This window comes from Pholcus phalangioides, unplaced genomic scaffold (assembly GCF_987345545.1).
Source record: "Pholcus phalangioides strain wild (caught in Gottingen) unplaced genomic scaffold, Ppha-v1.0 ptg000004l_1, whole genome shotgun sequence".
Classification (NCBI taxonomy): Eukaryota; Metazoa; Arthropoda; class Arachnida; order Araneae; family Pholcidae; genus Pholcus; species Pholcus phalangioides.
The window spans coordinates 30,991,035-31,015,614 of record NW_028301597.1 but is presented as its reverse complement, the minus strand read 5'-3'; the positions used below and the strand labels follow the sequence as shown (position 1 = coordinate 31,015,614).

General features: G+C 38.9%; 1 protein-coding gene across 6 annotated transcripts in view; it reads right to left on the bottom strand.

Annotated features, from left to right (window-relative positions):
- Positions 1 to 24,580, bottom strand: part of LOC149087086 (disabled homolog 2-interacting protein-like) — a 102,173-nt gene that overhangs the window by 65,820 nt on the left and 11,773 nt on the right. For 4 of the 6 annotated variants that reach the window (XM_089231316.1, XM_089231317.1, XM_089231324.1 and 1 more), the window contains exon 3: positions 12,062 to 12,278. In XM_089231316.1, the coding sequence (XP_089087442.1) occupies positions 12,062 to 12,278 (217 nt within the window). Of the gene's footprint in view, positions 1 to 9,645; positions 10,027 to 12,061; positions 12,279 to 24,580 lie in introns of those variants that run through there. The other 2 variants (XM_089231327.1, XM_089231326.1) reach the window with 2 other exon arrangements.

Genomic DNA, 24,580 nt, shown 5'->3' with positions numbered 1-24,580 from the left:
AAAAACTTGTGAATATGCATTTTACAGCTATTATAGTTGGAAATATTACCAGACCTGGTGCTTGATGAGAAAATAATAATGGGGGGAGGGGCACTTCCGCGGACAGCGGCGTCACAACTGGTGGGCGATTCGGCACCCGGACGCAATGTCCGGAGTCAATCAGGAGCCTCCAAATTATTGAAAGCTTTCACTAAACATGATATTTTAATTATTTGTTTTCACCAATTTTTTAAAATTAATTTTCAATTTCATTTTCATCGATTTTAATTGTTCATCAATTCCGAATTTTTCTTGGTCCTTTAATTATTTCATTCATTCATTTTAGATTTTCATCATGCCCCCGAAATCATTGATACACCCACATTTCGTGGGACATAAGTTAGTTCTATATATCATTTAGCTTTTCATCAACATTTTCATTATGTAGTTGGAGCACAGCCACCTTCAAAAAAAAAAAAAATTATGTAATCGTTCTTTTTTGCGTTTCTATTACTACGATTGCAAGGCCCTCACGAACATAGGTGTATACAGGGAAGGGCAAGGGGACAAACGTCCCTTCTCCCCGTTCAGTGAAAAAATTGTATTAACGGCATAGGCGGAAGGATGAGGTGGACATTCGCCCCCCCCCCCGCACGAGGAGTCTCCGTACTTACTTCCATTGAATGCCATGGACTTCGACTCGGCATCTACCTGTGGACACCAAAAAATTAGATATGTTTTTCCAATACTTTCCGAGATGTGAGCGTATCAAAGAGTATTACACGAACTTTCCTAAAATGGAGTCGGTTCGGTGAGACAGCTGATTCATTCGTCGTGCATTCACCATCAAAAATGTTCTGTATTGCGAGAAAAAATTAAATCTACTTTTTATCATGAATATTATGTAGGTCACAGAATTATAAAAAGGCAAGAAATAAAAGAGCTATTTCTGAAATTCTGAATGAAGAAATGGGAAGGGGGGGGGAGCAAAAGCACAGTAAGATCCTATTTGAAGGCTGCATCCCAGTAATGTGAGTCATTCGGCGTCATGGGTGTATGTATCATCATCAGTTGGTACTAATTTCCGCGCATCTGGAATGAGCGGCGTGTCTGAGTCATGCCGATACTAATTCATGATTTTTTTAGTGAAAAACTACTTTCCCGACAAGGAATTATCGACTTTTCAGCCTCGCTCTCGATCGGAAAAGCTTCATTAAAGCCGGCTATTATAAAAGGGGGCATGAGATTCACAGTCAGACTTGTATTCTGTAAGAAAGATCAGTTCAACGCTAACTTTGTTCCTTATTTTTAAAAAGCACGACAGGTATATACATGATGATGTAAATACTACTGTAGCGTGATCATGAATATACTACTCTGGGCTCCCAGATACATAATACAACATACAAAATCAAGCTAGCAAAAATATGTCCGGCAGAGCATACAACTCAAAATAATACATGCATGAAAAATATTATCACTGAGTTTACTAACTTAAAATTTTTTTTGAAAACAAATTGATTTATTAGCATAAAAAGATTAAACGTGTTTAAGAAAAAAAATTTTAAATCGCAATTTTGAAAGATTTCGAAGTTACAATATACCTTGCACATAGATTCATAACCGATTCACGGTTCGGGACCAAATTTGGGCAATCGCGGGCCTATGATAGGGTGGCCAGATTATGCGACTGTGAAACCGAAACAAAATCTGATAAAAACCGAAACATCTTGGGGGAAAAAATTCGGAGGGCATTATAGTGTCGAATTGTTAAGCAATGGATAAGATTATTAATGACACTAAAAGCCTGGACCTTGTACGGTTTAGTTCAGTCTTCTTCAAATTTTTCCTCATTGTAAACTGATGAAATTAAGGGGACATTTTCGCGAATCGTCATAAATGGGAGAAATAATTTTCAAACTGGGGAAAAAACGATTTGGAGGAAAAATGTCTTTATATTCTGTATAAACAGTCACTATTATAAAAATTCAAAATATAATAATAACTATAAATATGCGATTAGAAACACCGTTTAGCTAGGACTCTTACTGCCACCTATTGAATGAAAACAAAACAATCTGAAACAATTCTTTAAATAAAATTGTTGTTTGTTTAAGCTGATGTGTGCAGCTAAAACTGAACGAAAAAATTTGTTGTTCATTTTTTTGTTGCACATCAGTTTAAAAACAATTTTATTTTAAGAATTATAACAGATAGTTATATTTTTATTCGATAGATGGCAGCAGAAGTGCTAGCGCACAGCTTTTCTATTTCAAGCAACACACATTTCTACACATTTCACTTCCATACAAAAATTATTGTTTGGAAAAGGTAGGCTAATAGGGTTCGAACTCATGCATGAATGTTCAAAGCAACGTGATTTATCCTTCTGACACACACGAATGTTTAGTAGTAATCTTTGACAAACGTCTTTCGCTCGCATAACACTACTCTAAAGTTATCAAAACAGCCATATTATGGCTTCCGAAGAAAGCATTTCTGTGGAATTTCATGCATGTATATAGGAACACCTGCATTATCGTGGATGGAAAAATTAAAAAAAACGAAAGTTTGTTAACTTTTTTAAAATTAAAATTATAAATAATTTAACAGTAATTACATTTTTTGGCTCTTCAATATGTGCCCGCGTCAGGCATGTGGTCAGACAAAATACATGCCAGGTTGAAATTTCTACATACCCAGGGCATGTCGGGCAATAGATTTATCCAGTCCTTGATGCTCGGACTAAGCTTTACAAACAAAATTCATTCACACGAGGTTAAGAAAAATTTTCTCACATTAACAGAAGTTTTTATTCGAGAATTTGTCAAAAGTTTAAAATTTTTAGTGCAATATCGAACCAAAACTCATTTTAAAACTGCTCGTATTTAAACGAGTTGAGCACTACTTACTTAACTGTACTTGGACGTCGTAAACATTCTTCTGAGGAATTTCTAACGATTTGGTGCATACAGGAAAGTGTGTGTGTGTATAAAGTGGCCCCTAGTTTAACTGCATGAATATCGAATCACAATAAAAAGTTTTGGATTTATAAGAAATTCTTAAAAAAATGCAGAGAGAAGCCCATCAGTCAACTCATGAAGCGAACGGTGAGAGAGACCAATCACAATGCAGTTCCATCCCAGCTAAGCTAGTTCATGAACATAGGCGGAGATCCCTCAGCCTCACAAAGATCCGGAAACATCTCCTTATGATACTAACCACTGGAAACAGTAAACATTGTCACCTGCAATCTGTATGACAGTCTATTAGAACTTCAAACTTTTATTCATTAATTCGTAATGCAATTTAAACACTTAATAAGTATAATAGCTAATACTTATAGTGATAGGAACCGAGGCACACCTAGGCGATGTTTGTACATTGTCCAAGCTAATACTCTCCAAAGCAGAATATGCCGAACTTTGCGGTGCACGTCACAGAACAATCTCGGTAAGAACTTTAAGAAAATAACTCATCTCTTGTATAGAAAACACTATTATGGGAATTTTTACAGCAGAAAATTTCCAGTCATCCGAGGGCTCGTTGCAGAACAATGCATAACATTCTGCTTTGGGGCTAATATTGATGCTCAGTTTTGCATCAATTTCAGTGTTGTGCCAGATAACCCATCAATATCTTGCTCAAGCATTAGTTTCACAAAAATGAATAAATAAAAAACACCATCAAAGAGAAACGAAAAATTATCGATTACCCGTATGAAATAAAATATAGATCAAACATTACATCATCAAAGTTCCGAACAAAATTAAACCCGCATCAACGAAAAAATAACACGAAGAAAACTCCCGTTAATGAACATTTAAGAGCTTGAATCGTCGTTTCCACAACGCTTTGATCGCAGGTAGCAACATCAAGAGATAAGTAAAACACCGAATAGGAACCATGTTTCTCCTCTCCTCCACCCCACGACAGCTTTTCAAGTCGCAATTTGAACAGCTATACACGCGATTACAGTTCCTAGAAAGGATAGATGTCTTGTGCTGCTATACGTGCCCGATGATGATAGCGATTCCAAGTTGAATGACCCACATACTTTCTGGAACAGCAGTGGCTGAAAATGGGATGAGAAACGAAGCAGCGAGAGTTTAATGATGAATCGATACGACACGCTTTCTCCTAAAAATCGACATCGATTTAAAAGGAATGGAAGCTTATGAGGGCGGGGGGTTGACGAGAGAAGGAAAATGAGGAGAAATTGAGCAAATGCCAATACTAAAAAGGAGCCCCTTTTCGTGGAATAGGCGCAAGCACTTCACTGGAAATCGTTTCCAGGAGCTTGAATGACCCAGAATAGACTTCTTCCGTTCCCATTTTTCCAGAATTGCCAAAGCTATACGTCAGTTATTAAACACACAACCCACTTTTTGGGATGGCCATTTCCTACAAACGTATAGAAAAAGGAGTTTAAATGACATTTTGACGTATCACGTGCCAATTTCATCCCATTACGTCGGTCACACATCACTATGTCTTCTAGCATTGATCGAAGACTTGAAAGAGTTGAAAACTCCGTATTGCGGCTGTCATTGGAAACAGTCCATTCGATGAGGTATTTGGCTTGAAGTGGATGCTTTCGGAAGGTGGTCATTATGGGAAATGAGCTGCATTTCGGTTACTCGAGGGGGACGAGTGTCTCAATTAGAATCATTTCCGGAAATTTTTTTCAGTTCGAATGAATTGCAATTTGAGCGGAAAGAACACTTTTTCAGAATAAAATCCCAATGACCAATAAAATTCGGTTTGTAAAGATTCACAACGTTGAGATTTAAACATCAGATTTGAATGAAACCATATTATGATGAGTTCGATAATTTATTACGGGGTTGTAGTTTTAATACAGTCGACACGCCACTTATTAGAATCACAGACAATGTTATCACTTTCGCAAGGAACGGACTAATATTATAACATGGGAAAAAATTCGTTTTCGTTATCGGGACTGCGGATAATGTTATCAATTATTTTTGCGTCGAAAGTTTTTTTTTTGCACATTCTGAAGCTAAGAGGTTTAACCTAAAATAACTTAATTTTTTTTTATTCACGTTTTCGCTATCAGGCTGCAAGATTATGCAAGAGGCTAGAAGGTGTTCTCTCCCCCTTTCTTGTTGGCAAACATTTTCGTACAAACATGTCGTTATCAGTCCATAGTATTCGCTGTGATCCATGTAGCTACTTTTTGCAACGGGCTTCCTATAGTGAAGGCAAATGTGTGACGGAAAAAAAATCTGCTTTCCTTCAGTTCTTGATCAGTTTCTTTCAGTTGACTAGATTCAAATATTTTTTTTCCCGAGAGACTTTCACAAGGAATCTATGAAACGTACTGCGTACATTAAAGAAAATATCGCAATTTGTGATGTACATTAGACAGTTGTATTCTAACACTTAACAATGGCTGAATAACAAAAATGCAGAATTTTAGCTTACAGGAAAAAAAAAAACAATGCGCCTTTTTAGAATATAAAAGTGGAACAATTGTACATTTTGCAACCAATTATGTGGGAAAGAAAAACCGTTGTCCCCTTTCACCAATATCAATTTTCCATACGTTCCGTTCAACAAAACGGTATGTATGATCACCGTACTTGCAAACGGTACTTCCGGATATAATTATCATTCGGTTATTGTTATCAGAAACCAAAGCCCTATGTGATCACATTAAGCAGTGTGAGCTGTACTATGAATCAGTTTACGAGTATCATTGCAATATGCATGAATCACGTGCTGAATTAAAAAAAAACGAGCTACTCGCGAAGACAATGGGATTTTTCTATAGAGTTCAGTCTTATTTACACATCCTTCAGCAAATTTTGCTCCAAATCTGTGCCCATTGCAAGCGGGAATCCAGAAGAAGGGCTTATAACTACTTATAAGCCCTTCTTCCCCTAAGAAGGGAAGGACTACTACTTAACCTTACATGCACCTCGTCCAAATTCATCTGCGGAACTTCTAACGAATTGACACATGTTGGAATGTGCGTGTCCGTAATGTAAAGCCTGTTTCTGTGTAATGCTTGTTATAGTGCTGCCACCTGCCTCCTATTTTTCAAACCATGAGTGAAGTTTTAATGATTGAAGATTTTACTGTTGTAGGCCTGTTGCTCTCTGTGCTGAGGCTTTTTAACGGGGAGATCGGCTTGCATTCGCACCTCGAAGTTGGGAACCTGGAAGAAGAGCTGATAGCCCCATCATCACCTTCCCCTCCCATCTCCCAGAGCTGAAAATAAAAATTCAGGACGTTCGTCCTTAAGTTCTATTATACGTTCTACACACATGTATGATTCTTATAGATATTTTGTTATGGTATAAGGGGTAAAAAATGTCATGATGTAAATCCATAGACTAAACATATTATTGCTCTATGTGTAAATCCTGTAAGATGTGCAGATAAATTAAGAAATGATTAAGTTTCAAGGATGAAAAATCGACTCGTGGACTCAAGCTTGTTAAGTTAGCAAATCATTAAGATTCTAGGCAAACAGTAGTGAAGACCTTCCTAGCTTCCATTGACAAAGCCAAATGAATAAATAAGAGCTATCATTGATCAGAAAAATTTGTGAATGTCATATTTTGATTCATTTCAACTAGACTATAAGTATGAATGGAGTGTAGTGGAGTGTCTCGTAAAACCGGCCCAACTTTAACCAGATCTCTTAAGCCTTTAAGAGAATTGTTTGTAAATTTCACTGATACACACTATAACTGTACGATAGAAATATATAACCAAACTCTCTCAAAAATGCCACATCTTTCACCGAGAAAACTTTTTCTCGATTTTGTGCAGGTGACAACGGTTTTTTCTTCGCAACTTCGATATCAATGGAACCGAGGAAGAGAAATAATTTTTTTTCTATCATCTCTTCTACCTTAAAGGGGAGAGGAAAAATAAGTTATTTTTCGAATACCGTCTCTCTCTCCTTCTGCAATCAAAATTTGAACAAAAGCTAACTCTGCCCACTGGCAGCTGATTTGAATGGTTGGGGGAGGGGGCTGGAAAACATGTTCTTAGGAGAAACAGTATGCATAAAGTGTCTGGGCTCGTCATTGCAAAAATTAGAGGGTTTTAAGAAGTCGACATATCTCGTAAATGTCACTGAGAGGGTTAAAAAACACTTTTGCCAGTGATATTATAAAAGAGCCTATCATATCACAAATATATGTATGTTCAGTAATTGGCGGAGGCAATCATAATTTTCTGTTGATTTGAGTTACATGCCCTTCTTTCCTTGTGTAAAATCAACTTCACAATTTTTGCAAAAAGGCCAAGCCCTCAAATTGAAGAACTAGAAATTATCTTTAATCTTTTATCTCAAAATATCATCGTTAATATTTTTATTCAAACGCGTCATACATTTCAGTTCTTCTGAGGAGGTCTATTAATATCGGTATTTGGTACCACCTGATTACCGAAACTGCTGATGAATTTTTCGGTATCGCTACTTTTTGTGTAATACACCGAAGTGTACAGCGATGGACCTTTACAGGGACAATGCATCTAATTGAATTTTCTTTATCAACTAATCAATTAAAATTTTTTGCGGCGGATAGATATTGAAAAATGAATTTTTTCGCCGGTTCTAACAACGCCATTAAGAAAAGATTCCAACAGCAGCTCAAATTCGATGGCATGTGATGGTAATGTTGCCTCTCGATGAAACAATAATCTCTTTACGATATTTTTTTTTTAAATCTCGTTTGGAGAATTGCCTATAGTACAATGATAAACTCCTCTTTCTACACAACGACATCCTTAGGAGATTTTTGATAAACCGCTACAATGATTATTTTTCTTTTTTGTAATTTGCTAAAATTTGTTTTGATTTAATTTTAACTTCGTCACTTGTTTTCGTTCTTCTGAAGGCATCAAAAAACATCCGTCACACCGAACAGGATCACCGACACTACTAGGAAAGTTATTGCTACTTTCTGTGTACGGCACAAAAGTACAATGAAGTAAATAACTTTGCAAAGGGCAAAGCATCCAACTGAACTTTTTTTCAATCAACTAATCAATTACAATTTTTCAAGGCGAATAAATGCACAAAAGCAAATTTCCTTATGGTACTAACGATGTAGATTTAGGAAAGATGACAACAATAGCATAAATTTGATTACACGTGATAGTGTTGCCTCTCGATATAACGATAATCCCTCTACAACAAACTTGCCCAACCAGAAGCGGATTTATATTTTTGCCTCCTGTGGGCTTTACGAAATTCGCCGCCCACTCTAGTCTAATTTTCTTGAACACTCATGACTCAGATTTGCCACCCCGAACCTATAGCCCGCTTTGCTACCGCCCTTGTAAATTCACCTCTGCCTTAAAATCACTGTTATGGTCAATCACATGCTAGCACACTTCTTTGGTTGCTCACCGATCTGCGACCCTATGTCACTCCTTTTCTCATTCGCATGCTTACAAGATTTTTAGGTTACTCTTTTGATCACTCACTAATCTGTACCCTTGCTCTCTAAGTCAATGTTTGGTCACTTCCATTCTTACACACTCTAGGTAACTTTTTTTTTGTCTCACTGACCTACTCTTTCGCTCTCTGGCTCTTTTTTCTCGTCATTCACATGCTGGCATACCGTTTTGGTCACTCACATGCTTGCACAATGTTTTGATCGCTCATATGCTTGCAAACTCTCAAGGTCACACTTTAACCTAGTTCCTACCTCTTTACGCAGAGGCATATTTACTGTTTTACTGCACCTGTGGGCTTTTCCAATTTTGCCGCCCATCTCCATTCTACTATCTTTCTTCGCCATTAATTACTCAAGTTCGCACTGGGCTAGAGCCCGCAAGACCCCTTGTAAATAGGCTTCTGTGCCCAATCTTTTGGAGAGCGTGTGGATCACTTCATTAGTTTGAAAACGTGTCGCGGGCCACTTTAGTGAGCTGTAGAAATGTGCCGCAGGCTGTTTAAATGATCTGAAAATGTGTCTCGGGTTACCCAAGTGCTCTGGCACTGTGCCGCGAGCTACCCGAATGAACTATGAATACACCGCGGATCCCTTGAGATATCTGAAAATGTGCCGCGGGCAATTTAAATACTCTGGAATTGTGACGTGGGTAATTCGAGTGATCTAGAAGTGTGCCGCGAGCCACTTGAGTGACGGGGAGCTGTGGCGCGGGCCGCTGAAGTGTTCTGTAAGTGTGCCGCTTATTTCATTTCTACAAAATCAGTTTTGAGGTCGTTGGCCACGGGTTGAGCACATATGCTCGACATTGATATCTTTTCTTGGTCCGCAGAGTATCGTTATAATCGAGAGGTTTTTATTGTTTTTACAAATAAAAAATGAATTTCGAAAGCTTATGAAGTGCGACTGACATATTATTAATGATTTCAACTAGATTACTCAGCGCATTTGTAGCATTTACCAGCGTGAAATCAATCCTTAATACTCTGAAGCTCCATTAGTGGACAGTCCCTGTCATATAAACCATCAAAAACATTGACACAAATGAGAGAATACATAAACACGAAAACAGAAAAAGCTGGAATCAAATTACTCGACACATAAATTAATTAACGTGACATTAATTAACCGCCAACAACCATGACACTGACATGCGGTAAAAAAAGAGCACTGCATGCACGCAAAAGACAGAGATAAACACACAGACAGATAAAAAAGCACTCACCGAACAGACAAATACGGACGGGCGTTCAAATGCTACGGACTGTCATTCACAAGAAATCACGAAAAAAAGTCATCATTTCTATGTATGATTATGTACAAGCGCGCAGCAGCAGCATCTCTGTGGTGCGTCCTTGAAGGACACGGCAGCACGCGAACTACACTCTGTACGACTGGAACAACCACAATGGCGTCTGCTGTCATCCGGAAGGTGCAAGGGGTTGGGAAACATTTTTACAGAGAAATGAAAATATAAGAGAGAAAAAAAAAACAGAGGAGGGAGTATCTTTTTCTCCACCAACCACCCTTTTTTTTCCTGTGCTCTGTGGGAAAAGCTGGACAATCGCCACCAGGAATCAATAACTGGAAGGGTGACGTAAGAGCCGCCCAACGCATGCGTATCGGGGTTGAGAAGGATACAGAGGAATGTCAATATCAACTACGTAACTGTTATCATCAACAGTACATACAACGCACTGTACCGCGGGTACTGAAACGAAACCCAATTATTCATGCGGACCGCGAGGGATGAGCAAGATGCACGCCATGGATTTTCCTTCTCCTCTCTCTCCGTGAGTAAATGCAATTTCCCGAGGAAAAGTCCCTGAACGTGAAAAAAAAAGAGAGATGTACACACACACACATACTGATCTCAACAAACTAATTTCCGGGACAAATTCAACACTTTTATGGGATCTTCATTCACGTAACGTGGATGTCTGTCAAAAAAAAGTATTTTTCCCCCTTTTTATTTTCTTCATAGCTTAAAAGTTGCAATAAAGGCAAACAAAAAGTTTCTACGTTATCTAGAAATAATAGTTTCATACTGTATAAACACGTAGATTTTTCATACGAAACATAAACACGTGAGTAATCTACTTGATGAAGGAATAGATCAGGGGCAGTAGTGACCCGAAATCAACAATACGATCAACTTCACGACGATCTACAAGAGCAGTCAAAATCGCATTTCAACGGAAATATTCCCGTATTCTACTAATATAAATACAAGGCCACAACAAGCAAAGTGTCCAACGTGGTGGCTAAGAAAAAGATGCCCATTACAAATATGGATGTCATATATTTCTAAAACAACAGCAACCAACTCCCAATTCAAAATGCAGCCATAAAAACTAAAGACTATAAGTCTATATACCTCATATTATACAGACTATACCTACCTTATACCAGGAGTAGGCAACCTTTTTTTGGCTGCGGGTCAAAATCAACCAAAATGTGTGTATTAAGAAGACGTTTCGGGTATATATTTTATACACCTACCACACCCGAATATAAGTATACTTTATTTTCGGAACTCAAGTGGGTCACTTGAAATTATGAAATGGGTCACTCGGTGACCCGCGGGTCATAGGTTGAAGAGACCTGCCTTAGAACTATATCTCTAGATACGTTATATCGAACGTTCGCCATTATTAATCCTATATGGTATTGAACTGAAATCGAAATGAACGAGAAAAGTTCATAGCGATTGTAAAAACGGAAATGTGAAAATTGATGTGGGGAAATTTATTTCCTACCACACAACAATGTTCCAACGAATACATGGGACATCTGCAGAGCCACTAATGGTATTCACATTGAACTTTACTAACCTGCAAGTAAACTTGGGAAGCCGCTTTCTTGAATGCAACTTGAAGTTATAAGTAACTAGCTGTTACCCGCGGCTTCGCTCGCGTGGATTTGGTGATCTGAAAACTACTCGGTGATGATTCCCCCATATAGCATTTGAACCCCGTCATGACTCCCTTGGGGGTGAATTTTCAGAAATCCCGTCTTAGAGGGTATCTACATTATAAGATAATGCTGACCGAATTTTATATTTATAGCTTCAGCGGTTTCAGCTCGGCACGATTTCTGTTACCTTTGAACCCCCTCATGACCCCTTTAAGGGTTAAATTTCGGAAAACCCCTTCTTAGTTAGTCTTCCCGCCATGAAATAAAACAACTGATCGAATTTCATATTTTAACTACGGCAGTTTCGGCCCGGCGATAATGAATCAGTCAGTCAGGACATTATGACTTTTTATGTACAGATCACGTGCGTTTTTCTCACCATAAGCTATCAGTTTTGAATACCTCTAGCCCGGACACCCTGTACATCGAATGATGAAAATGAACATTGTCATAGGCGTGTGGAAATTCAATTTTCATAGAGAGGTAGTCCCAAAACGTTCTAAACAGGGTGTTATTTCTGATGCATTATTTAGGTATCGATTGCACGTGTGCATTGCGTATGCAAAGGGGGGTTTTGGGGTTCTAACCCCCACTCAAGCCGAGATTATAGTGCTTTTTTTTTCAGGTAAAAAACTTAAACCCCCCCATCCCCCCGGAGAAGAAAAACAAATTGAAAACCCCCTCAAGAAAATTCAGCGAAAAGTTAATAAATAAACCGTACGTACTGGCTATCGACGGTATTTGAAGAAACTGTCCGCTACCAGTACTTGGTGCCGACCGCAAGAGAAGTCGGTCGTCTCTGAGGGACGTCGTCTCGGAAAGTTCACTGTCGTCCTCTTCGGTGAGAGGAGATGGCGTCTGGACATCGTAGCCGCTGCCTCCAAGGCGGCGACCTCGCTCCAATCGCAGACGAAGATCATTCAATGTACGTCCACGGCTTTGCTGGAACAAAATAAAAATTAATTATTATCAAATCAAACCACAGTGATTTATGTCATACAAATAAAGTACACACATTTATAGCTTATAACTCCGGTTATCCGATACTCAGGAAAATGCGTGTTCAGAGAAGGTTGATGTCGTCTTTCAAGACAGAATTATTTTCTAGAAAGTTTTTGGAATGGAATTTTTGGATTTATGAACTCGTTGGTGGGTGTGAATGAACTGTGATATGAATGCCAGATTATAAGGATAATAATTAGAAAAATTATACTAATGCAATACCGTGTCCAGCTTGCAGTTCGCAACTAAAATACTAAATAGGCAAGTGGTCAGCCGAGGCAAGCATGCCTAACTGAGCTTTGAGAGGAGTTCGTTTAGTGTGTCGCAAGTTTGTTTCTCTGCAGTTTTTCATGTGGGTAATCATACAAAGTTGGTTATCTGTGTTTTTACAACTTCAAGAGGCGAATGTAAGCTGATTTCCCTCTTAAATAGTCTCACCGCAGAAAGCAACAGTCCGCACAACCATATAAATATGCAATCATTACACTTAACTTGCACTTTGAAATATAGATGGCAGCACTAATATAAATGTTTTGCTGTACCCGAATATTCAAACCACACATATGGGAACACTAATTTCGTGCCTGCGCGATGGCTTCATTAAATTTTGAACTTTCATATTTTCACACCAAAAATTTCATTTCAAAATAACATCAAAAAGCAGTGGTTCTCAAATTTATCATCGTTTATCCGTGGCCCCCAGAATAGTCTAGAAAAGAATCACCTGAAAGCACTAAACATGCAGAAATCACTACACGAGGGTGCACGGGATAATTGTGGCCCGCCGAGCTCTTTGATAGCGTGACCCCACGGGCCAGACTAGAACGTCAAATGTGGCCCTAATTGTGTCAGCAGTTGAAGACCCCTGCACTACAAATCCTACCCCAAATCTTCGTGACATAGGTGGACTGGTGTCTGGGGGGCCACAGTCATTACTGCTGGGGGGGGGGGGCACGATGATGATGTCAATTCATCTATACATATATGCATTAGATCAGTCGACTTTACCTTTGATGCTGGGGGGCATGCCCCCTCCGTATCTCCACCCATGCTTCGTGACACCCCTGACAGAGGTTGGCGACGCCCCTAGGAGCTGCGACGCATACAATGAGAACCACTGTCACAATGTATAATTTGGAGGAAATGAATCATAAGCGTAAATTCTGTTTAGCCACGCGTATGTAGCCTACACGTAACTCAAAAATCCAACTCCTATTTTAATATAAAAGTAGATGTAGAGATAATAACTTAAAGAATAATTTCTCGCTGGACAGACGTCAAAGTTAATCCATCCACAGCCACTTGACGGGAGAGAAAAGAAGCTAGGGTTGCTAAAAATCCCAACACCGTAACCTAAATAATAACATCTGGAAACACTTTGCACGCAGCAAGATAGGCATCTCGGCTAATAATACTGTAATCTCGGGAGTGTTTGACACTCCAAAAAAGCAGCTGATACTACTGACAGCTAGAGTATAAATCAAAAGCAAACACACACACACACATGTGCTTTTATCTGTCTTCAACAGGAATCAACCCATTGACCTTCCGGACGTAAAGACTGATGAGCTTTTAACACCATCCTGAGACGACGCCCAGATAACAGAAATAATATGATAGGGTAGAATATTAAAAAAAAAGGAGCGCTTTAATACAAGAAAAACAAAAGAGTTCTATTCGCATGGAAGGTTATTTTTAATAAGTCCTTTGTGAATACCAACTTCTCTCGATAACCTCACAAAATAACGAACGTGTGTCACATTATTGGTCTCATTAAAAGACTGCCGAATGACGTGAATTGATAATGAGGAATCCAGTAAATCAGCGGTTCTCAACCGGGAGCCATAGGATCCCCTGGGATCTTTCATGAGGCCATAGGTGGAAATGAAGTCGAAATGAAGCTATGACAGATGGTTGACCATCCATATGTCAAAACTCTATTGTTCGACTTTTTCAAAAAAAAAAAATTTGGGGGGAAAAAGTTTCATCAAATTGAAGATTATTAATCATTACTTATTAATTTAATTTATTAACATAAATTTATTAAAAATTTATGTATATTTTTTATTGAGTTTGTAACGCTCATAGCAGTCACTTCAAAATATAAGGACAACAATCAAAGTTAAAAATTCTACTGTTTAATTAGTAATGGATGTCCCAAAAAAAGAAACAATGGTAAATAATGGGTTAAGGAAAGCCACAGATAACTGTGGAAAAATCCAGGCATGAAGTTTTTATATTAATGAGGCAAAAAGTGTGACTATTTTTAAGAATCTAGTAGCAGTGCCCATACGAGGCCCAGCTTAACGAATGAACAGAGGAGTGAATATGGTTTTGCGTATATAAGGGGGCGTTGTATATCCCACCCCCATCTCATATGTTTACTCTAGGTCACTCTTTCGGGAGCTCACTTATTAAGCCCCTCACTCTCTAGGCAGACGTGGATTTATGGCACCTGTTGGAGGCTATAAAATTCTGCCACCTTCCAAACATTCTACTTTAATCTTCATGACCACTCATTCCTCAAAATAGCCACCCTCGGATATAGTCCGAGCCTCCCCCCGTAAATGCACCTCAGTGCATGGGCCATCCGGGGAAGAGGGTTCATGTCCATAGGCGCGGGGCCGTTTTAATAGCATCATGGGCCCTCGGGCCAAGTGATTTTTCTGAGGCAAATTCTCCAAAATTTCCACCGGTTTTCAATTTTATGAGCCCCCCCCCTCTTGAGGCCCCGGGTCGTGCCCGGGAGGACCCACGCGTTAAGACGACACTGGTATAGGGAGCCTGCATGATGAGATCTGGTACGATGATTTTCTAAAGTAGAGTTGTAAATATATAAGCAATTAATTCCAGCTATCTACGACACCCCGTAAAATTCTTTCCCAGGGGCCCATAATGTTCTGATGGCCCAGCGTGGAACCAGAAGAGGGTTCACGAGTCCGGAGACCGATTTTATTTATGAAATTTTTTTGTTCACTATATATTCATTGAAGAATCAATTCACCAAGTAGAAAGGGTCCTGCTGTTATGTGAAGGGGGTAGGAGGGACTGGGTAAGACCGGGGGGGGGGGGGACATGAGTACAAAATATATTCCAAAAGAGGTCACGGGCGAAAGAAGTCCAAGAAAAGCTGCAGTAAACTATACATTTTCATGAGGTTAACCAGAGCAGTGTCGCCATCTGTCGTAGCTAATGTTATCATTATCGATATTTCTCACTGCACGTCATTCAGAACGTTCCTCTGCTTCGAACTTCACTAACATGATTTCCAGCTGTCATTCAAAAAGCTATTTACTAGCAATTAAGTTCCAAAGACATCTTCTATGAATGTCGAAAATGGAATTAATGCGTGAATAAACACCTTGAGCCATGTCATCTTTTGGATACGATTATTTTGACATTGAGATGAAGCTAATCCTACTTCCACCGATTTTGGGGATTATTTATTACGTTACAATGAGAAAAGAATGAATTTTTAATTACTCGCATCAATAAGGGGAAAAATCTTTCGTGTGCGTCTTTACATGATTTCAATAATCTCTAATTCATAATTTATAGTGAAAATCTATTGAAGAATGCAATTCTATTATTGTTCGCGGTGCACGCCTGCGGAAGCATCCAAGATTGCTCGACAAGGCCGCAACTAAGGAAAGTTTGGGAGTTCTGGTGTGCCGGGCGCTCGTTCATTAAGAGCGATGAGTTTACTGTTTTTCAACCAAAATGATAATTGGCCCCCAGGCGAAAGAGTGCATTTCTTTTTCTAGTTGGTGTTCGATGCTTGTGCCTAAAATTTACATCAATACGTAGCATGAAAATAAAAAATATATGATATCATACCTGGCACTATTTAATTTCATGCTGCACACCCGTTTAAGACCAAAAGTATATTTTACTTAAAGAATTATAGCAAATAAGGTAGTTTTTATTTCATAGATGGCAGCAGGGGTCCCAGCGTAATTTTTTTTTCTTATTTGTCAGAAATGTTTGCGTAAAAGTATAGTAATCAGTATAGCGTACCAACGAATTCTTGATCATTGAATTATATACACATCCCGCTTCACCCCCCCCCCCCCCGAATTCTCGAGCAAAACCCTCATATATTGATACTATATGAATAAAATGCTAATGCCAGAATGATACATTATGTTGTCTAAAACATTGATGAATGAGTTCGAATTCTATTTGCTTTCTCGATACAATTGTATCGAAGAGAAATGCGTATGAATATTGATTGAAATATAGAAACTTTGCGCTGGGACCTCTGTCGCGCCACCTATTAAAATAAAACAAAACTTTTTGTTATAAATTCTCCAAATAAAATTGACTTGGTTTTACACCGGTGCAGCTTGAAAAAAAAAAAAAAAAGCTACATGGTATGATACCATGTATCAGAAGTGGTGAACCACAAGTGGCACGTAAGCATTTTTCAAAAAAGAAATTCTTTCCAATTTTACAATCAAAGAAATTCGAAGAGAAAAGATTCGGAAACTAAAGAAAAAAAGGTACGCGCTCTTAAAATACACTGCTGGCCACCCAAATTGCAACACCAAGAAAGACAAGAGATATCGCAACAATATTTATTTTGTAGATAACATGTTGACCAAGCATCAAATGATTAAATTTATAGACTTCTGTGAAGTGTGGTTCCTGCCAAAATCAGTAGCCAGAGTAGCCGCCATTGTTGGAGATCACCGCTGCCACACGCCTCGGCATTGATTCAAAGAGACTTTGGATGTGCTCTTGGGGTAAGCAGACCAAGCAGTTTCCACGCGTTGCCAAAGTTGATCTGGTGTGGCAGCTGGGGATGTAATCTGGGTCAATCGTTGAGCAACCATGGACCACATGTTTTCTATCGGCGAAAGATCAGGAGAGCGAGCTGGCCAGGGAAGCAATTCAATCTGGCGATTGACGAAGAACCTTTGGACAATGCGTTCCACGTGTGGTCGCGCATTATCCGGTTGAAATATGGCTGTGGGCAAGCCCTGAAGGTAAGGAAGGACAACTGGCTCCAACACCTCGGAGGAGCTCGCTGGCTTTTTAAAGTACCGGCAATGCATACTAGAGGAGTGCGAGAGTGATATCCAATACCGCCCCATACCATAATACCCGGTGCAGGACCAGTGTGGCGGTGCGTAACGCAGCTGTTCAGCATCCTCTCTCCACGGTGTCTCCAGACTCGAATCCGACCATCGTGGTGTTGCAGACAGAAGCGTGACTCGTCAGTAGACAATTTCATTCCATTGTGCCGTCCACATCCTTCTTTCATCGCACCATTGGCGGCGGAGACGTCTGTGGTTCTGCGTCAATCAAGGGTAGACGAAGCAATGGACGTCTTGCGGACAGACCACTCTGCTGTAAACGGCGTCGAATGGTACGCGCAGACACTGGATGATGCGGTACAGACTGAATGTGCTGTGCTATGGTTCGTGATGTGGCTGAGCGATCCGTCACTGCCATACGCACAATACGCCTGTCATAAGGGGGGGGGGTACACTGAGGTGGATGCGATCGAACACGTCGGTCCGTCGTACCCTCCTGCATCCAACGATCACATATCCGCATTACAGTTGTTTGGTTTCGTCCAACACGACTACCGATTTCCCTGAAAGATAATCCACAATCTCGGTAGGCCACTATCCTTCCTCTGTCGAACTCGGATACTTGATCAAAAGATGATCGCTGTTTCCTACGAGGCATAATTGATCGTTTTTTTGAAAAAACCACAAGAAAAACACAATTGCCGTACTTCAAATCGTCGAAATCTCCAAGCCTTAAATAGCGCTTTGAAGTGGCGCCACAGGCGCGCGTGATGTGCGTCTGCGCTGAAATTCTAATCATTTGCATATCTCACCTCCGCTAATGCATGTTGTAAATTTCATATTATTTGCATGCTTCCTTCAGGGTGTTGCATTTACGGTGGCCAGCAGTGTAATAAGCCTAATTATGTTATGACTATTCAATGTGTTCCACGTCCTACGTTTCCGGTGTCTATGCCCAACATGGAGTACATAAAGGTGCGTATACACTAGCGCGCCGATCTTGCAACGCACGACCCCCTGCAGAGGTTCTAATCCGCTCGTGGCAACACAAACTTCCTTTGCGTTCCTTTCTTTCCTTTGTGTTCGTTGAAAAAACCGATTCCAGCTGGGTCAACTGAAACAATCGTTCACAACACCGTACTAATTACTGAACAACTTCGAATTCTTTCATTGCATGATTCGCGCGCTAGTGTATAGGCGTCTTAAGATGAACTTCTACCGATGTACGAACATACACAACCTGCATTATTGAATTTACGACCAAAAAAAAAAAAAAATAATAATAATAATAATAATTTGAACTCAAAAGAGTGACAAACTGAATATTTTTACGAAAATAAAACTGCCGAACAATATTGTGCAAGAACAAAGAGGTTGCTCGAGTACCCCTAAAAACGGGATGCATGGTCTGCGTGTTGAAATTTGTAGAGTAGCACAAGCATCGAAAATAATCTTGATTAAAAGGTTGGCTACCCACGCCAAAAATCGTTTATTTTCATGCTGAATACTGATGTAAATCTTATGTATCATAATATTATACATCTTTCCGTAAAATTATTTTGTGGTAAACACAGAAACGTAGTAACCGACATTATAGTCTATATAATTTACACATATAGACTATAGTAGTAGTCACCGATATTACAGTTTATATATTTACACACATATACATACTCTTAGATGATTTTAGCACATTCAGAAACTTTTTTTTTAATTTTCAACCATTTTCTAAAGGGCTTGATCGATTTCCCCTCAACCCGATTTTCATCAAAATGAATCGATTCACCTGCGAAAAGAAAGGAGAAATGCTCACTAGCGTCCTCTGCTGTTGACTTGAAACAAATTTCTAAATTGACGAACATAATAGAAACAATCTTTTTTTTTTTTTTGGAGAAATTTATATTTTAAGTTATTATTTTAAATAAAATTTATTCTAGTCAAACTCGGTTATTTAGAAATTTAATGCAGTCAAATATCCGTTAATATAATTTTTAATTTTAATTTTGGTCAGTGGGCAATTTTTATTCCGCTTCGAGTTAGTTCAAGTTTCGATTTTGTGCGCGTAGTTTCGGTATTTAGCGTCATCTATCTTCGAACTTGAATATTATTTTCTAATTTTACACGTATAAAATTTTGGTCATATTTTTTTACATTCTATCGTTCTTTTTTATCCTAGAAATCAACTTGTCTATAATTTGTGGAATAACTGATTATTCTGATGAGTTGCGCACACTTATAAAATAATCGGCTTCAGTGAAATATCGGTCAATACGATGTTTCTTCTGCTTTCATGATTCTGAAATATTAAAATAACGTTAAAAGTAATGCATTTCTATTATTTATGTATTAAGTTTTGAATGTAGGAAACAGGGCTAGACAAATTTCGACCGGACATACATTTTTTTATGTTCCCATATGTTCACTTCGTTATACATTTTCCCGCTTAATTATTTTCGTCCCCAACTTTCACTAGTACTCATCGAAATTTTCCGTTTAAAAAGTTTTCCCGCTTACAACGTTTTTTCATGATTGTTTTTTGAAAAACATTATACGCCGGATCGACTGTATCATTTGATATGAGATTATATTCCGGCTGGTGATTATGAACTAATTCCAAAAACTGTAAATTTCTTGTACTATTTTTCCCGTACATTTTCAAAGTACACTGAAGAGCCAAAAAAACTGGTAAACCTGCCTAATATCGTGTAGAGCCCCCGCGAGCCCGCAGAAGTGCCGCAACACGACGTGGCATGGACTCGACTAATGTCTGAAGTAGTGCTGGAGATAGTTGACACCATGAATCAGGCAGGGCTGTCCATAAATCCGTAGGAATAAGAGGGGGTGGAGATCTCTTCCGAACAGCACGTTGCAAGGCATCCCAGATATGTTCATGTCTGGGGATTTAGGGGGCCAGCGGAAGTGTCTAAAGTCAGAAGAGTGTTCCTGGAGCCACTTTGTAGCAATTCTGGACGTGTGGGGTGTCGCATTGTCCTGCTGAAACTGTCCAAGTCCGTCGGAATGCACAATGGACATGAATGGGTGCAGGTGATCAGACAGGATGCTTACGTACCTGTCAGAGTCGTATCTAGACGTATCAGGGGTTCCATATCACGCCAACTGCACACGCACCATACCATCACAGAGCCTCCACCAGCTTGAACAGTCCCCTGTTGACATGTAGGGTCCATAGATTCATGAGGTTGTCTCCATACCCGTACACGTCCATCAGCTCGAAGCAATTGGAACCGACACTCGTCAGACCAGGCAACGTGTTTCCAGTCCTCAACAGTCCAATGTCGGTGTTGTCGGGCCCAGACGAGGCGTAAAGCTTTGTGTCGTGCAGTCATCAAGGGTACACGAGTGGGCCTTCGGCTCCGAAAGCCCATATCGATGATGTTTCGTTGAATGGTTCGCACGCTGACACTTGTTGACGGCCCAGCATTGAAATCTGCAGCAATTTGCGAAAGGGTTGCACGTCTGTCACGTTTAATGATTCTCGTCAGTCGTCGTTGGTCCCGTTCTTGCATGATCTTTTTCCGGCCGCAGCGATGTCGTAGATTTAATTTTTTACCGGATTCCCGATATTCACGGTACACTCGTGAAATGGTCGTAAGTGAAAATCCAAATTTCATCGCTACCTCGGAGATGCTATGTCCCATCTCTCGTGCCCCGACTATAACACCACGTTCAAACTCACTTAAATCTCGATAACCTGCCATTGTAGCAGCAGTAACCGATCTAACAACAATACCAGACACTTGTGTTATATAGGCGTTGCCGACCGCAGTGCCGTACTCTGATTGGTTCCATATCTCTTTATTTGCATACACATGCCTGTACCAGTTTTTTTGGCTCTTCAGTTTATATTTTATATATTTTTTCCTATTTCTACGCCAATTTACAATCCATTATTGAATCAATAGAATCAGTGAGTGCGGTAAAATTTTAGCTAGTTTTCGAACCCTTACTATCATATAGCTTTTAGTTACTTTTCCTTTTTTCTGTTAATTATAAAGGTTTTTTTAAACGCCTATTTTAGGCATTTTTAGTGCCTTTTTTTTTTGCCTGCCTATTGTTACCATTTTTATTATCTAAACTTCCGGGCTCTAGCTATAACTTTTAAACTAATCATTGAATTAATTTCATTTTTCTTATGTTCATAAAATAATGTCTTGCGTATTATGATCGAAGTGCTCAAAATTTTCAACGGGATAGATAGGATGGTTCATGAGTTATTAATACGTCGTCAATCGACTACTTTGGCAAAGGAGATACCAGTATCGATTGGTAAGGCGCAATTCTAAGTTATGGTATCGCAGGGAAGTTTTCTCTAATAGGGTTGTTAATAAATGAAATAGCAAATGGAGGTAGTAAATTCTAACACAATTGACACGTTTAAAAAGAAATACGATAAACATGTTGGGGTAAATCGAGAAGCTATCCACTTAGAATAAGACACAACCATAAGTATGGCGTATAAGTATTTATGGGCATTGTATATTTCATTATGTATATATATATTGTTTGTAATTGCATTTTTAATTGGGTTGCTGAATTTTTAAATATATGGCATCCATATTTGTTATGGGCATCTTTTTCTCAGCCACCTCGTTGGGCATTTTGCCTGGTGTATTTTTATTTGTATATTATATACTGTAAGTATCGCTTGTGTTACCTAAATTACCTAAAAATTTATACGATATTTTCTTTGGTAATTTTTTTTTCTTTTCTACCGCTGCGAAAAATCAGACTTATAACTCAGTGTCGTGGTCAAAAAACAAAAAAAAAAACTACTAACTCTATTATACAGGGTGTTTTAGCTCAACGGGATGAAACATGATCTTTGCAATAACGTCTCGGATCCCCCACATGTCAAGCAGCAAACGTTCATTACCCACAATAAAATATGACAAATGAAAATAATATAATAGCCATGTTGGGGTACAAAGTACATTATTTCTCTTCGAAGAATACCAAACATGCAGAGATCGCGAAATAATATAATGGATTAAAAACATTAGGATATGCAGTTAGCCACCGCGACGTAGTTACTACGTCACTCGACGGTATGAGAAGTCTGAACTCGACGTTGAAAGGATAAATGAAACAAATCTAGCACCATAAAAATAAAAAATATAAGATAATAGATATAGGTCATGACTAGACATTCATTATTTCCTTCTAAAAATATTTTTAAGCCCATCTTCGATCCGATTTCTTTCAATATCCCACTATCATATTTTATTTCTGAATTTAAAAATAGTTATATAACTGGAATTTCCGGGACAGGATGTAAGCAATTATCATGGTCAGTTTTAGAAATGAATTATTGGAAATTGCACTGGGCCGATAGATATACAATGCATAATACCGATGGGAATCTATTGTGTTAGTTCCGCGGAAGAATACGGCTTTTTTTTGTTGTTTTCATGTTGAGTGAGTGTGTGTGTGTGTGACCGATCCTCCGTGTCTTCTTCTTGAAGAGAGTTACGCATTACAAGAAGGTCAGTGTCTTTCACGAGCCCACGCATTACATGAGGGAGTGTGTGTGTGTATTATACTCTATTCCTACACGGAAACCGTTTTCGTGCTCGAGCTCCATTCTTGTTATTTGACAGGAATGGACGATGCAACAAAAGGTTTTTATTTTCTTTCTTTTAAAATTATTTTCTTGTTTTCGTGATAGAGTACGTGATGTGATCACGGACGTATCGACTTTCGTGCACGTCACTTACAAAACGGAAAAGGAAAAGAAAAAAAGACAAAAAAAAATCAACAGAAGCCAAGGATTTTTCTTTTTCCATTAAAGAAGGAAACGGTGACAAAAAATATCGAAAAAGATGTAGAAACAAGAAAATATAAGGCCGGTATTACACTATAAAAATTTGGTAAAAATCCTTTTATAAAACTTGAAAAATGCAGCCAATATGGTCACCGGTTGCATTTTCTAGAATGTAACCAATAACCTTATTGGTTAGATTATTCAAGTTTTATAAAAGGGATTTTATCAAACTTTTATAGTGTAATCCCGGCCTAAGAGACGTAGAGTCACGTCCAGAACCATATTATACTAATGGGCGTGTAATCGATCCAGTATATTTAAGGTGACTATTATTTTACATTTGATAAAATTTTAAGAAAGTTCATGAGTGGAAGACATATTTTGAACCGAAAATTGGCAGTACAACTATGTACATAGTATTACTATACATTTACAGTTGTCGAGTGAATCGTAATATTTGATTGAGTACGGAAAAGTCGTTGAAATTATTCTGTAAAGCGGGAAACTTCAACATTGTCTCTATAGGAGAAATTTCGATTCCAGTCCGTTTAAGTGAAGTATCCATTTATCCGTTACCCGACTTAGTGGGACCGACTGTTATTGGTTCTGAGCAGCCTACCGACCGCCATAACTATTCACCAAAAAATTACAAAACTTTTGGAATGCCTTAATGAAGGGATGAGAAAAAAAATGCTTCTACATCTAACATTAGGGGCCATTGTCTATACAAAAAAATTGTAGCATCCTAATTTTTTTCAAAAATGTAACCGAACTGCTCATGGTTCATGGCAGGGTATCTAAACACCTCCAGCACAACCACATTTCCATCCCAATTTCTTCATTAAAAATTATACCGTTGACTTTGCAAGAACGTGTTCACTGACAAAACTCTTAAAAACATGGGGACATTCAGCACCACAAAAAGCATGCAGACATTTTCTGTCTTTAAAGGGGGCTTTTAAAATTCACCCCGTCTCGTAATTCATCGAGACGTTCCTAAACTTTAATGATTTTCTGATCGGTAGTTGACGCTGTAGACAGCTCAGACTACTATTTCACCTAACACCAACTCTGGCCATATCGCTATATTGCAATTTACTGCAGTTAATGAGATGGGTTGGAAATGAAGGCTCTCTCTATTATGGTAGTCGCATCAAGTTCGTTAGGGAAAATATCTTACCTATCTATATCCTCCCTCGGGTTCGAACCCGGGACAGCAACCTTCACGGTAGTAGACGAGCATCTTACCACCACGCCTCTCTGGCGCAGACAGCTCCCAGACTAGAAGAAATTTAATTATGCACACCCTGTATATTGGCTGTGAATCACGGGCCACCTATAAACTAAACATTTCTGTATAGAGCCGTCCTTAGGGGGTGGGCAACAGGTGCAGTCGTGTTTTGGGGTTCCCACATTTACAG